Raw genomic sequence first — 15,752 nt, forward strand, 5'->3', positions numbered from 1 at the left:
TTAAATTATGCATGGTAAAATGGTTATTATACCAGTATATTGATGGTGCAAATAAGCAATCTGATTGGTCGAGATGTGAAAACAGCTGTGGTATCTTCGCAATATGCATTACATGGCTGGCACACGCACAAGCTCTCAGCAAGAGCAAAAATCTTTTTTTTGATTTCCATGCCAGAAATTTAATATACTGTTATGATAAAATAGCAATAAATCATACCTTGCAATGGTATACCACTTTGTTTTGACAATTTAACTTCATATTGGCAGCACTCACAATTGCTCTTGTACACCGGCATATGCAAAAAAATACTCAATACACTTAAATACCGGTACACAAATTTGGTTTATTGCATTACATTCTTGTGTGCATTCTTATTTTGAGTCTTTACTCTCGAACTCATCTAAATACAAAATAGTGACATTATTACATTATGAAGTACTGCCAACCAAACTTTGTGAAATAATCCACATAAAATATTCAGCAAGATACAACTACACCAGGTCAAAGGTCACACAGGGAGCAATTTATTCTCTATCTGTTGTGTATTCTCATGTGTTTTGTCAAGTTACCTTTAAGTTTACAGGAATACCCACACAGCTCACACTGATGAGGTCTTTCATCACAGTGGGCTGACATCATGTGCACTTTGACATTTGACCTACTCATGAACTTTTGGGCAAAGTTCACACTGGTGTGATTGATATATGGCTTTGTTATGAATTTGTGAGTGCGCCCAAAGTTTTGAATGGTGGCTGAACTGTTTCCCGCAGACCTCACACTGTACAGGGTTTTCACTGTGTGTTTGTCTCAAGTGGCCGTTCAGTAGAATTTTAGTGTGAAAACCTTTACCGCACTTTTCACAGATGAAATGATTGATGTTGTCCTGATGGTGTCGAGCTATATGATGGTTTAACTCATGCAGAAAAGAAAACTCCTTCTCACAATCTGTACACTGATGTTTAGACTGAATGTGAAATCGTTGGATGTGCGTGCTCAGACTACCTGAAGTGACCAAATGCTTACCACAGAATTTACAGTTAAACGCTTCACTGTCGCTATGTCGTTTCATGTGAATGTTTAAATCATATTTAAAAAATGTCTTATATTCACAGAAATTGCATTGTAGCTCTGCACCGCTATGTCTTAATTTGTGACCTCGTAATGCACTCCTTGACGCAAACGTGGCTCCACATTCGTTGCAAATGAAAGGGTTTCCGTCAAATTGATGCGCCCTCACATGATCATAAAACTTGAACGTTGCCAGAACTGTTTTTCACAGACATGGCACTCATATACAATTAATTCTGTCACATGATGATTCAGCAAATGTTCTTGCCACTCTCTGTGCGGAAACTTCATTCCACAAAATCGACATTTCCTTTCAGAGCAAGCTGCTCTCTGTTGATGAACTTCTAATTTGCTGGAACTTTTACATGACAATCCACATCTTTCACATAAATATACCGCATTATCATTGGATTCTCTGAAGATCTTCTTTACCATTTCTCTGCGATGTTCAACATCTCCCTCTGACCTGATCTTCTGATGTATAAAATGTCCTCGGCCTTGAACTACCCCAGTATTTTTCTTCTTTTTTTCCTTGCTGTCCTCATTTTTCCTTTTTCTAGTCTTTTTCAACTTCTGAGTTGTCAAATTTCTCTGCTTCCTCATCATATTGCTCTTTTTTGACATGTCTTGCTTATCAACAGCACCCTCTTTTGTTTCTATGTTTACTTCCTTTGTCTTTATGTCAACTTTTTCAGACACATTTACATTCTCATTGTCGAAGGGTTTCCCACAGTTAAGTTCTTCATTATTCTGGTTGCATGGTGATGCAGCAATATCACTGCTATGCCCACTTACAGTACTTATTGTTTCATCATTCACATCTGATATTGTTTCTGTGTCAGAATTCTCCCAATTTGCATCAGTTTCCATGGAAACACCAGTTGTCCTTTCCTCTTCATCCAAAGTTGCAACATCTGATTCAGAGACCAGCTTCTGTTTTGTATAATCATCGTTGACTCCTTTTCTATCATTTATCAAGTCACTGTTCATGTCATTGGTTGCCAAGTAACCATCCATTTCAACTCTCTCATTAACAGTTGTCATGGAGATTGTATCATACAAGCAATGGGATGTCTCTACCATCTCACACTTTACAGATTGATTATTGTGAATGTTACTGTCTGTTTCTTGTTGTTTATTTCTGTACAATATTTGTTGACTACATCCATTGTCTTCTGCAATCCAAAAGTTTGGTTGTGTCTGAATAATTTTCCTCATTCTGAGAACATCCATTGGTTTTACTCTCAATCCAGATGAACAGAACTCTTTCAAGAAGACTTCACTTCCCATAAAACTTGAACAGATTCCATCTTCTGAGACAAGGATAAACACCTGACATCCAAGCTTTTCCATTAATTCTTCACCCTGGAAAGAGGAAAAACAACAAACTTTTAATAAGAATCTGTGTCAGATTGAAATAACTAAGAGAAGAAGCAACTGAATTTTATCACTCTTCCTTAAAGGTATACTGTCACCTGTTCCAATTTTGCCACAGTTATCCTGGAAAGAGAAAATCTAACCAATCAAAGATTTTAAGCAGAAGGCCGCTTTTGAAAGACAGCGCTCTCATATGGGCATTTTGAATGCCAAGGAACGCCCTTTGACTATATATGGGCATATTTAGATTACAGGTGACTGTATACCTTTAAAATATTAAGCACTTCTGAGTTGAGCAGGACAAGGTCATGTGACCCAGCAATTTTGCCTTGTGCATGTTTTTTCTTTTTTCTTTCTCGCTAGGTATACATACTTGTTAAGAGGCCCATAGTAGTTTTTCACCATTTTCTCTTTGTTTTGAAGTCATTGAATCTTCTACACTGTATCATAAGTATCATATGATGTAACCAAACAACAAAAGAGATTGCTTGAAGTAATCACTTTCAACAAAAGACACTGCCTTTTAATTTTCCATCACATAAAAAAATGTACACACATGCGCAAGTAATGGTTTATTTCATGTTTTAATATTTTCTAGTTCATCCATGTATGCCACAGAAATAGCACCATACAGGATATTGTTATTCAATGACTGTCAATGGAATGCATTTGATCAGTTTACTTCAACAATAATTCAGATGTGTAGCTGTCATAATGCAGGGTTTGAAAGAAATCAGACAAAGGCATGTGTGAATTGTTGTTGTTCTGAATTTTGGAGTTTGACTGATCCAAGCTTTGAATTTAAAGTACTTTCACTCAAGTCAGTTTCACTATAGCTACCCTCATAATGGTTTGAACTGACTGCACTGGCAGGTTGTGTTACTGTAGGATTATTCCTATCCAGGCATCAGATTGTCTTGCCAGAAAATCTACTTACTAGATTACAATTTCAATGGAAAACAAAAGGCTATGACACTCCATAATCCTCTTACAGACTAGAACAAAGGCGATTCTGGGATCAACTTCCTGGCCTTTAAGCATATTTGTGTGTCAGGAGTTATTAAGATGTCTATGCATGCAAGATATGGGAGATATTGGGAGGATGGTATTAAATGTAATGTCAAACATGATTCTTGTGTTTTCAGAGTTATTTTCAGAGTTATTTGATTAATAGATCAGTGCATTGATCGATAGATCCGTCGATCTATCAATTGATCAATGGATTGATCGATTGATCCAGGATAGATCTATCCCTATGAATCTATTCCCATGAATCACTCAATCCAATACATTATCAGTTGACTTGATACGTCATCGGTTGGGAAAAATTACTACGTTATCGGTAAATTTTTACTTTGTTATCGGTTAGAAAAATGTACTACGATATCGGTTTGTTACTGTGTTATCGGTTGATTTACTATGTTATCGGTAAATTTTTACCAAGTTATAGGGTTTGATATGTTAATAGTTAGTTACTATGTTATTGGTTGTAACAGGCCTCACTTGCAAGGGAAATTGTGCATTTTCATCCAGATGCATTTTTCAGAGGAAAATGTTGAATTTGGAATTCCATCATATCACCTTGGCCTGGGCTGCCATGATATCAGGACATGATCAAGGTCATGCTGGCGAGGGCCAAGGATACTATACTATCCACATTACGACTTAAAACGTGTATTTCTTCCTACATAGCTAATGAAAATACATGACGATGACCCCCCCCCCCTTTGCAGTTTTCAAATTTAAGGTGACATATCCCCCCCCCCCCTCCAATTTGCCAGCCCACATTTGGACATTTGTCATATACCGCTCAAGAAGCCTTCAAGAAAGTGTTGGGTCTTTACACCATACAGACTGTAGAAATACTCATTTGGGAAGTGATAGGCCCAGTGTGTGTTATAAATATGGTGTTATCGATTGGGTTCGAACTCAAAACATCGGTATCCATCACATCACATCACATCATATATTTTTACTTTATATAAACAAAGAAATACCTAGTTATATTTATTATTAGCTACTATTATTATACTGTAATACTTTATCTTTATTGAAGAAAATTTTAACTTATTTTTGTATCACACTTTTATTGCCACAAATGTGATGTAAATCCTATATTTTACAAGCAATAAAAATGTTATTATTATTTATTTATTATCTTTGGCGGAGAGGCAACAGGCAGAACCGCTCGGCCAAATCTAGTTCCAAAAACAGGACGAGAAAGCAAATGCAATTGTCATATTCAATTACATACTTGCAGACCCCCATGATACGTAGGGCCTCTTTCAAGCCCTAAAAGTGCACCTTACAATGTCAACAACTCCTCCTCAAAATCAATGTCTTGACTTGTATAAGTTTGAACTGTAACGTTGAACCCCTGGGAGGCCATGGAGCAGTGATTCAACGATGTCGAGTGCCAGTGGATTGATTAGTCGTGTAATTCGTGACAGCTAGTCAACAACCATGCAACAATGAACAAGACGACCAAGCCAAGCTCAATACTTGTACTTGGCCATGTACAATCCATATACCCACAGTGAGCGCTAAACTTGCGAAGCTAGCCCTGCGTACAATGCTGTGTGTTCCCGGCGTTATACGGCGGACTCCCCGCCGGGCCGCCGGGAACACAAAGCAGAAAACAGCCTCACCGGCTATGCCAAGGCATTTGAAACGTGTCTGGCCTCGGCCAGAGCTACTAAATTAAAATTCCTGACGACTCTGGACGTGTACCTACCTGATCAAAAAGCGAGTCTATCATAACCTTCCTTGGCGAAGTTGAAGTCGTAAAGATTTGCCCTGCCATGGTTGACTGTCTGGTGTTTACAACCGAGAATGCAAGACTTGACTTGCGGCTGGCAAGAAATGAAGATCGCAGACCCAGTGCAGTGACCTCTGAACCCTTTGAATCTCACATCAGTCGTTGGGGGCGCACGAGAGTGCTATGTATGCTGGATGCTTGGTAGGCTTTGTTTCTGACACATCTACATACCTTGAATAATTTTTTTTATAAGAGAGAATAATTTTGTAAAATATCAACCTTTTCCTTTTGTTATACTTAAAAGGTTATTCTGCTGAGATTCAGTGATTGAGAAAAAACTGCCTTAGAGCATCAATTGCCTTAAAAATTATCCACAAATCTTTGGGATTTCTGAAAGTTTGAATGAGACAGAAAATCAGGGGAAAAAGAAAAAATAAACAAGCTTAGCAAATATGAAGTCTTACACACTGTGGCCAAGCAATTCTGAGAATTATCAATAACTGAATACAAGGATTTAACATTTTGCCTGTTTTTAGGTTGTTGCCGACTGAAGTTAAGTAATACTGGGAAAATAACAAATACAATTTGCCCTTTTCAGTGAATTCATAAATTCTCAGTCCCATGGACTAATATGTATCTTGCTGCATGATAAAACTGCACAACTTGACGACACTATTGCCAAATCAAAACAATGTGGATGTCTAAGGGGGCCCTCTGACAGTTAATAAAACAACTCCTGGGATTAATGTTGATTGTTATTTGATGTGGACCCAGTATTTTACAGTCTTGTGGATAAAACTGCATGCAAGATTAACTTGCATGCAGTTTTATCCATATATTAACCAAATTTTTTGTTTTATCCACATATTAACACTTTGAGTGCTGTAATTTTTCCCACCAAAATTTTAGTGCAAGATTTTACCAATGTTTATGAATTTTTCTACAATTTGTTGATAATTTTGGATCAACTGGACATCACATTTTATTGGCTACAATTTTTAGTCAACATTTTGGCAAAAATCAGAAAAAAACTGACTGGGGTATATTATCATAAAGGTGACAAAAATTGACTTTGGTGTGTACAGTAGGACTTCTGATTGTACTGTGATACTGGTCTTTGAGTGACCAACAACTCTGTAGTTTCATTAGGCCTGATAAAAAATACACTTAGAAGACTTGACATATTAAAACACTGAATCAGCTCACTTAATGTTTTGTGAGTTGATTGTTTTCTGGGTAATATACTCAAGGACACAGGAAACACAGGGTTATACTTGTTGTTCACAATAAAATATGAAAAGAAAGTAATTATTTGTTGTTGTCTATTGTTTAGTGAATAAACAAATTATTTAAATTTGTTGTCTTGTTTATATTTGTCACCTCGATATCATCATACAAATATGTAAAGAAAATAACATTACATTATATATTATAGCCCAAACATGGAACTGTATGCCAAAAGGTAGGTGATCATTTGCTCAATGTAAAGAGGACAAATGGTCTCCTGTCCCAGGGGTAAATAGTCCCTTGTTTGGGCTATTATATTTTTATTTCATGCCTCTCTTACATGATTTCTCTCAAAATTTTTGGTTGTAAGTACAAATGAAAATACTATGATTTGTCGAAATATTGACAAATTTTCATCATCAAATGGATTCAATGGTAACTTGTTGGTGTCACAGGCCACATTGTCACCTTTTGACCGAAAGTGAAGTATTTTCAACTATGACAGCTTCTGGATGTAAAATGTTTAAATCACACGTTTTACATAGAAAATACTGTTATTACAAAATTGTGAGAAAAATATTGATAAGCCAAATTACAGTGATTCATATGTATCATTACGCCTTTATTTCAAATCACCTCTGCAGAGCTGACCACACTTTGACTTTTTGGATAAAACACGAAGGATGAAACTCTGATTTCCTTTCTGAGACAGTAAATAGTGCTGATTGCAAATGACATCATGTTTTTTTCTCATTAATATGCATAAATAAATATTTGTCCGCATTTTCCGCCTAAACGACGAAAATGAAATCTGCTAGTGATATAATGGAAACTAAAAGTCACACTTATTCTTATCAATTTATTGCTCAGACAACAAGCTTCAACAAAAGCCACGCATGCAACAACAAAATTTGTCTGAATTTCAGGCAGCGTTGTCCAAAAGTCGCGCAAGTGTAGCTATATTTAGTAACAAACCTGAAATCTTGATCAAGGCTATTCAAATCAATTTAACGAGCGTCAAAAACACAATATTCTTGATCATACACTGGCCGCATGGGTACTGCACCAAGAATGCATTTATAGATGCACTGGAAATGGTTACTGTAGGCTTGTCATGAAATTTACTGCTGGAAAACCATGAAATGAACCACATCACATTTGAGTTTGAATCACTTTGGACAGATCCTAAAGGTCTGAAATACTTTTTACCCAAACAGTAAGCATTATTTTTCCCTTTCTATCCTATATTTTATTCCCAAATCAAAAGTAAATGCTATGAGGTTATTACCCAATATCTCCAGTTCTGTGTTGTATCAGCATTCGTGTCATTTGTGCTGCGTCAAATATGAGATGATGTTGAGTATCTGACACAGCACAAATGACATGTGAATGACACTATCACAAGATTGAACATACTGTACCATATTTAGCTTCCCGAAATATCCTTGTTCCTCAAAGCCGTTCTGTTTTCTTATGTAAGCAACATTGCACAAAGGCTGAGAGTGGCAGCTTCCTTGTTTGTTACATTGTTTACTATACAATTGCAAATGTAGTTTGGGAACACTCCAGACATGATGATGTTTATCATGAATATCTAGACGTTCACTGTAAAATATCACCGCTGATATTTTAGGGTATAATCATCACCAGGATGTAGCGAATTTTTATGGGCATGGATATATGATGAATTGTAAGTATCCTCCATACTTTGGAAAACCTTGGCTTATATCAAAATGCTCCTGTTGAAAGGTTACAACAACCCCTAAAATGAAATGGTATGGCCCCATTGCCAAATAACATCAAAAGTGCCACAGTTGCCTGTGAGTATAGCACTGATCGCAAATGATGTCGTTTTCCTCTCATTAATATGCATAAATAAATATTTCTCTGCATTTTCCGCATAGATGATGAAAATAAAACCTGTTAGCATTACAATGGTTACTAAAAGTCATGCTAGTTTGAGGTATTTCATGGCGCAGACTACAAGCTTGAACAACAGCCACACATGCAACAACAAAGTTTGTCCAAATTTTAGGCAGCGTTGTACAAAAAGTTGAACACGTGCAGCCATATTTAGAAACAAATCTAAAATGCGATCAAGGCTATTCTGAAGGTGGCCACCAAGCAGAATTTAGTGTGAAAACCTTTTATCATTAACACCTAATATGGTTTCCACGTCACAACTATCCTGATTGGCATCAGTTTCCATGGAAACACTACCTCTCCTTTCATGTGTATCTAATGTTTCAACATTTGTTTCTGAGACAAACTCCTGTTTTGTGTGTTTGTTGTCAGATACTTATACAACCTTTTCCTTTTGTTTTATACTTTAAGGTTATTTCAACTTGGATTCAGTGAACAACGAAAAACAGTGAAAATGGCTTTAAAAGCATGATTAGGTTTAAATATTATCCATAAATCTTTGGGATTAGTGCGACAGAAAGAGGGGAGTTGCATTATAACATGTAGATAAGTAAGTAAATAAATAAATACGTAAATAAGCATTGCAAATAAACTTTACAGTCTTACACTTTGTAGCCTAGCGATGCTGAAAATAGTCTATGATTTAAAGGATTTAACATTTTGCCTTTTTTGAGGTTGTCAATAACTCATAAGTTAAATTCCGCAGGACAAAAACTCAAACATTTTTGTTTTGAATGACTTGTAAGGCACAAACTCTTATTTGGTGAAATGCAGCTGAAAGATTTAAAACTCCCACAAACGTATAATATGGTCATACAACAATTAATATAGTTTGACATGTGTCTTTGATATGAGATGCAAGATACTTGCGCACTAATTTTCAAGGCAATCAAAACAGCAGTTCTTGAGTTATTTTTTTTTTTACCATTTTCACATTTTTGAGCTCATTTGCATAATTTTGGGAATACAAACTTCATTTGAACAAATCCCATCAACAGCCCAGCATGCATCCACACACCAATACCAAGCTAAAAAGTGCATTGTTTCATGAGTCTTTAATGTTGACAGACATACTGTACGTACATACACACATGTATACAAACACCACTGACTTCAGTTTATACGATAATCAAGAATCAAGTAATACTATTTATATGCTAAATGTTGGCAATTTTGACCATTTCTGTTGATAAATAAATATGGGAGTGAAAAATGTCCGTGGCTTGATGAAAAGACCATTGTCAGGACCACATCCATTTTTGTGATGTCATCATTGGTGCCATGAGTGTAGACCAGAGAAGCTATACAGTAACATACACAAGTGAACTACAAAATGGCATCAATCTCCGTCTATCATTTGGGAAAGTGACAATCACTCCTTCCCTGAGTTGGTACCGAGTGTGTTAACTATTGCTCCATAGGGCATTGCTCACAGTTGTTTACCACACTTGACATCATGCCACGTGACCAATACGAGGTTTAATGTGAACTAAGACAGGGTGAATTTATCACTACTTTAACAGTGAAATACAACACTATGGAAATAGCTACTCCTATAACATTATGGATTTTGGAAAGAATAAGTACAGTTTTATATGATTCAATTAAGTTCAGACATACAAAAATGGGTGACATAGACACTTTAAATATTCAGTCGACCAAATATGACTAGACCAGGTCAAAGGTCACACAGGAAGAAATTTATCCTCTATCTGTTGTGTACTTTCATGTGTTTTGTCAAATTACTTTTAATCTTACAGGAATACCCACACAGCTGACACTGATGAGGTCTTTCATCAGAGTGGGCTGACATCATGTGCACTTTGACCTTTGACCTACTCATGAACTTTCTCGGGCAAAGTTCACACTGGTGTGATTGATAAATAGCTTTGTTATGAATTTGTGAGTGCACCCTAAGTGTGGAATGGTGGCTGAACTGTTTTCCACAGACCTCACACTGTACAGGGCTTTCACTGTGTGTACACCGGAGGTGACGAGTTAGCATGACTTTAGTTTGAAAACCTTTACCACACTTTTCACAGATGAATTGATTGATGTTGTCCTGATGGTGTAGTGCTATGTGACGATTCAAGTCATACAGAACAGAAAACTCCTTCTCACAATCTGTACACTGATATTTGGACTGAATGTGAAATCGTTGGATGTGGTTGTTTAGGCTACCTAAAGTGACCAAATGCTTACCACAGAATTTACAGTTAAACGCTTCACTATCGCTATGTCGTTTCATGTGAATGTTTAGTTGATATTTACAATAAGTCTTATATTCACAGTAGTCGCAGTGAAGTTCTGTACGCCTGTGTTTCACTTTATGACGTCGCAATGAGCTACGAGCTCCAAATGTTGCTCCACAGACATCGCAAGAGAAAGCATTTCCATCCACTTCATGACCTTTTACATGATCAATTAATCATAAAGACTTGCATCAATTAATCATGTTTAAAGTATAATATATATAATAATACCGGTTTATATTATAATATATATTATAATATATTATGTTTAAAGTTCCGTGAAGGTCTATCACTACATTCCTCTACCTATTTTCCTGTCCCCCTCTGCCAGAAAATTTCTCCCTATCCTCTGCAAAATACTTAATTTTTTCTCTGTCTACTGTTGTGAACTGATAATTTTAAATTTGCCTGCCTGCTAAAAACTGCATACATGTGTACATATCTGGTGAGCAGATAGGAATTGTCAGTGGTAGGGAGAGGGTAACGAGGATAGAGAGTGTCAACTATTGCGAGGAGCAGGCAGAACATAGACACTGGAGGGTAGTAGGCAAAATAATTATAACAATAATGATTATGATAATAATCTTTATTTATGCCTCTTTTCACAAGGGTTGAGCACACAAAGAAAAGCTCATATCCCACTGCTCAATGGAGCGATGAGGATTAGTTAAGTGCCTTGTTCAAGGGCACAACACTGTGTTTGAGTCTCAAACTCACTATCATTCAACATAACAGGGAGTCTCAAACTCACCATCCTCTGAGACTGGTACCCTAACTACTGGTCTATAGTGCCTCCTCAAATTCAGTGAGCAGGCATGTTTTTCACATATTATGCTGGTTGGAAGGCAGTCAATTGACTTGCTGCTACATGGTGTTGCAGGTACCTCGTCATCTATGTGATAGTGCTGGAGTTTATTCCTGCAAAGGCCTTTGTTGTGATTTGATAAGAACAAAGACTTGGTGCCAGTCTTAAAGATGAGATGATGTAGATTGAAGGAATTGGTGAAAGAAAATTTTCAGTCTAATCAAAAATGTTATTTTTCTCCCATAGAATAACCACAGGGATAACGGCCATTTTGAATTTCAAATATCTGGAAATCTTAGGTAATTTGGTTTCAAAATAATGCATGGTAAACCCTGGTTTTTATTCTTGCTTTTGTAAGAGAATTGTCAAAAGTTTCATCGAGGAAAGTTTGAGCAAAAATTTAAGTCTTTCACTTATCAATGTCATTATAATACACATTTTACTCTTTTCCTTTCAATATCATCATCATACAAACCTGGTAAGTTTACGGTCCTCAGTTAAAATTATCTATGCAACCATTAATTGTGCAAGCTATACAGCTTGGCCTGAACTTTTTAAGTGCATGAAGCCAAGCCTAGCTGATGTGTGTACCAGTATGCAATGACAAACCAAAAGTAACACAGAATCCGTAAGGAGAGTTGTGATGCAGAAGTGCATCTATGTCTTAAATGCTAATAATCCTTCCCATTTAGGCTTCATTCACAGACACCACGAGGGGAGGGGGATTAGAATCAAAACTAGTTTCTCTGGTTTTTCAAATGCCTGAATTCAAATGCACCCCCTTCCACCTCGTGACTTCCTAAATTTTGAAATCCCCCCTCAAAATACAACCGGCCTGATTTTGGAATGTGTGTTTGTGTATCTCTGTGTTTGTCTTCAACAAAAGAAGATGCTGATGTGACAGATTTTCTCCTATACAAAAACTTCATCTTGTACAATAGAAAAAGTGATCACACATAAAAAAGTTTTGAAACAGGATGATTTTCCTCATCAGTCAGTCATAATTGTACAGTATAAAAGGGACATTAGCATACCTCTTCCCCAATTTTTCAGCCTATTTTTTCTTCTATGTATCAATCGGCTTCCAAGTTGCCAATGTGTTGAAAGGGGGGCTTACAAGTTGCCAATACCGGTATATGGAAAGGGGCTTACAAGTTGCCCATGTATGGAAAGGGGGATTACAAGTTGCCAATGTATGGAAAGGGGGGCATACAAGTTGCCAATGTATGGAAAGAGGGGTGCTTACAAACTGCCAGTATGTGGAAAGGGGGCCCAACAAGTTGCCAATATATGGAAAGGGGAGGGGGAGCTAACAAGCTGCCAATGTATAGAAAGGGGGGTTTACAAGTTGCCAATGTATAGAAAGGGGGGTTTACAAGTTGCCAATGTATAGAAAGGGGGGTTTACAAGTTGCCAATGTATAGAAAGGGGGGTTTACAAGTTGCCAATGTACGGAAAGGGGGGTTTACAAGTTGCCAATGTATGGAAAGGGGATATAACAATCAGTACTATAATCAACAGCTGCCATTTAAAGGTCAAACTTTTGGTTTTCTCTGTTAGAGAATGCTGCAAAAGTTGTACATTGTAACAACTGTCATGAGGCTCACTATAATATTTGTACTGCTCAAATTCTATTGACACAGGGAACAAAGAGGCCGGTGCAGTTCCATACGATCTGGATTTTTAACATAAAGATGAGTTTCCAGACGTGAAGTGACAAAAATATTCTAGATGTGCAGTGACACTGTACATTGTTTCTCTGCATGCTCACAAAAAGGGACAATTGTTCTTTGTTGATTGCAATAAGAGAGCAGACAAGAAATAGTAGGTGTCTGTAGATTTTAATATTTCATGGCAATCACAACTGTCATGGACGCGCTGAATATTGTTGATCTACAAGGCTAATTGTAAACACAGTCTCATCAAAAAGTAGGAAAAATATACCACAGTATGCTTGAGTTTGACTTGACTTTTAACAGACCACATACCTGTTGAGGAGGGTTGAAGTATTTTTACAAACTTGAAAGTACCAATATTTTTGGTCTCCATCCTACATTTTACAGCCACCGTATCAAGTAAAAGCATTGTATGCATCCTTAGTATTGAGGAAACCTACATGCAGGTTGAAACATGCTTCTATGAAAGACCTCCCATTTTCTACAAAGATTACAGGGATAGAAGCTAAAAGGTTGACGTCCGTCAGTTTCAACACCAGTTGCAGAATATACCATCACACTATTATCATTAAATTATGCATGGTAAAATATTGATGGTGCAAATACAGCGATCTGATTGGTCGAGATGTGAAAACAGCTGTGGTATCTTCGCAATATGCATTACATGGCTGGCACACGCACAAGCTCTCAGCAAGAGCAAAAATCTTTTTTTGACTTCCATGCCAGAAATTTAATATACTGTTATGATAAAATAGCGATAAATCATACCTTGCAATGGTATACCACTTTGTTTTGACAATTTAACTTCATATTGGCAGCACTCACAATTGCTCTTGTACACCGGCATATGCAAAAAAATACTCAATACACTTAAATACCGGTACACAAATTTGGTTTATTGCATTACATTCTTGTTGTGCATTCTTATTTTGAGTCTTTACTCTCGAACTCATCTAAATACAAAATAGTGACATTATTACATTATGAAGTATTGCCAACCAAACTTTGTGAAATCCACATAAAATATTCAGCAAGATACAACTACACCAGGTCAAAGGTCACACACGGAGCAATTTATTCTCTATCTGTTGTGTATTCTCATGTGTTTTGTCAAGTTACCTTTAAGTTTACAGGAATACCCACACAGCTCACACTGATGAGGTCTTTCATCACAGTGGGCTGACATCATGTGCACTTTGACATTTGACCTACTCATGAACTTTCTTGGGCAAAGTTCACACTGGTGTGATTGATATATGGCTTTGTTATGAATTTGTGAGTGCGCCCAAAGTTTTGAATGGTGGCTGAACTGTTTCCCGCAGACCTCACACTGTACAGGGTTTTCACTGTGTGTTTGTCTCAAGTGGCCGTTCAGTAGAATTTTAGTGTGAAAACCTTTACCGCACTTTTCACAGATGAAATGATTGATGTTGTCCTGATGGTGTCGAGCTATATGATGGTTTAACTCATGCAGAAAAGAAAACTCCTTCTCACAATCTGTACACTGATGTTTAGACTGAATGTGAAATCGTTGGATGTGCGTGCTCAGACTACCTGAAGTGACCAAATGCTTACCACAGAATTTACAGTTAAACGCTTCACTGTCGCTATGTCGTTTCATGTGAATGTTTAAATCATATTTAAAAAATGTCTTATATTCACAGAAATTGCATTGTAGCTCTGCACCGCTATGTCTTAATTTGTGACCTCGTAATGCACTCCTTGACGCAAACGTGGCTCCACATTCGTTGCAAATGAAAGGGTTTCCGTCAAATTGATGCGCCCTCACATGATCATAAAAACTTGAACGTTGCCAGAACTGTTTTTCACAGACATGGCACTCATATACAATTAATTCTGTCACATGATGATTCAGCAAATGTTCTTGCCACTCTCTGTGCGGAAACTTCTTTCCACAAAATCGACATTTTCGTTCAGAGCAAGCTGCTCTCTGTTGATGAACTTCTAATTTGCTGGAACTTTTACATGACAATCCACATCTTTCACATAAATATACCGCATTATCATTGGATTCTCTGAAGATCTTCTTTACCATTTCTCTGCGATGTTCAACATCTCCCTCTGACCTGATCTTCTGATGTATATAATGTCCTCGGCCTTGAACTACCCCAGTATTTTTCTTCTTTTTTTCCTTGCTGTCCTCATTTTTCCTTTTTCTAGTCTTTTTCAACTTCTGAGTTGTCAAATTTCTCTGCTTCCTCATCGTATTGCTCTTTTTTGACATGTCTTGCTTATCAACAGCACCCTCTTTTGTTTCTAAGTTTACTTCCTTTGTCTTTATGTCAACTTTTTCAGACACCTTTCCATCCCCATTGTCAAAGGGATTCCCACAGTTAAATTCTTCATTATTCTGGTTGCATGGTGATGCAGCAATATCACTGCTATGCCCACTTACAGTACTTATTGTTTCATCATTCACATCTGATATTGTTTCTGTGTCAGAATTCTCCCTATTTGCATCAGTTTCCATGGAAACACCAGTTGTCTTTTCCTCTTCATCCAAAGTTGCAACATCTGATTCAGAGACCAGCTTCTGTTTTGTATAATCATCGTTGACTCCTTTTCTATCATTTATCAAGTCACTGTTCATGTCATTGGTTGCCAAGTAACCATCCATTTCAACTCTCTCATTAACAGTTGTCAT

At 37.0% G+C, this 15,752-nt stretch overlaps 1 protein-coding gene across 1 annotated transcript; it reads right to left on the minus strand.

Moving 5' to 3' along the window:
* Positions 1-507: 507 nt before the first annotated feature.
* Positions 508-15,752, minus strand: LOC139124335 (zinc finger protein 493-like). The gene is made up of 5 exons (XM_070690474.1): positions 15,105-15,752; positions 11,358-11,574; positions 10,066-10,763; positions 1,466-2,434; positions 508-1,271 (listed from the first exon to the last, which is right to left on the minus strand). Exons 1-5 carry the CDS (start codon positions 15,750-15,752, stop codon positions 660-662), a joined length of 3,144 nt encoding a protein of 1,047 aa, XP_070546575.1. The 3' UTR covers positions 508-659.

Source organism: Ptychodera flava (assembly GCF_041260155.1).
Source record: "Ptychodera flava strain L36383 chromosome 23 unlocalized genomic scaffold, AS_Pfla_20210202 Scaffold_23__1_contigs__length_28996876_pilon, whole genome shotgun sequence".
NCBI lineage: Eukaryota > Metazoa > Hemichordata > Enteropneusta > Ptychoderidae > Ptychodera > Ptychodera flava.

Coding starts and splice junctions, on each gene's coding strand:
- LOC139124335 (XM_070690474.1), bottom strand. CDS start 15,752: ATGACAACTGTTAATGAGAGAGTTGAAATGGATGGTTACTTGGCAACC. Junction 11,575..15,104: donor GAGAATCCAATGATAATGCG/GTATATTTATGT, acceptor CTCATCTTTAAG/ACTGGCACCAAGTCTTTGTT. Junction 2,435..10,065: donor ACATGAAAGTACACAACAGA/TAGAGGATAAAT, acceptor TCCTCTTTCCAG/GGTGAAGAATTAATGGAAAA.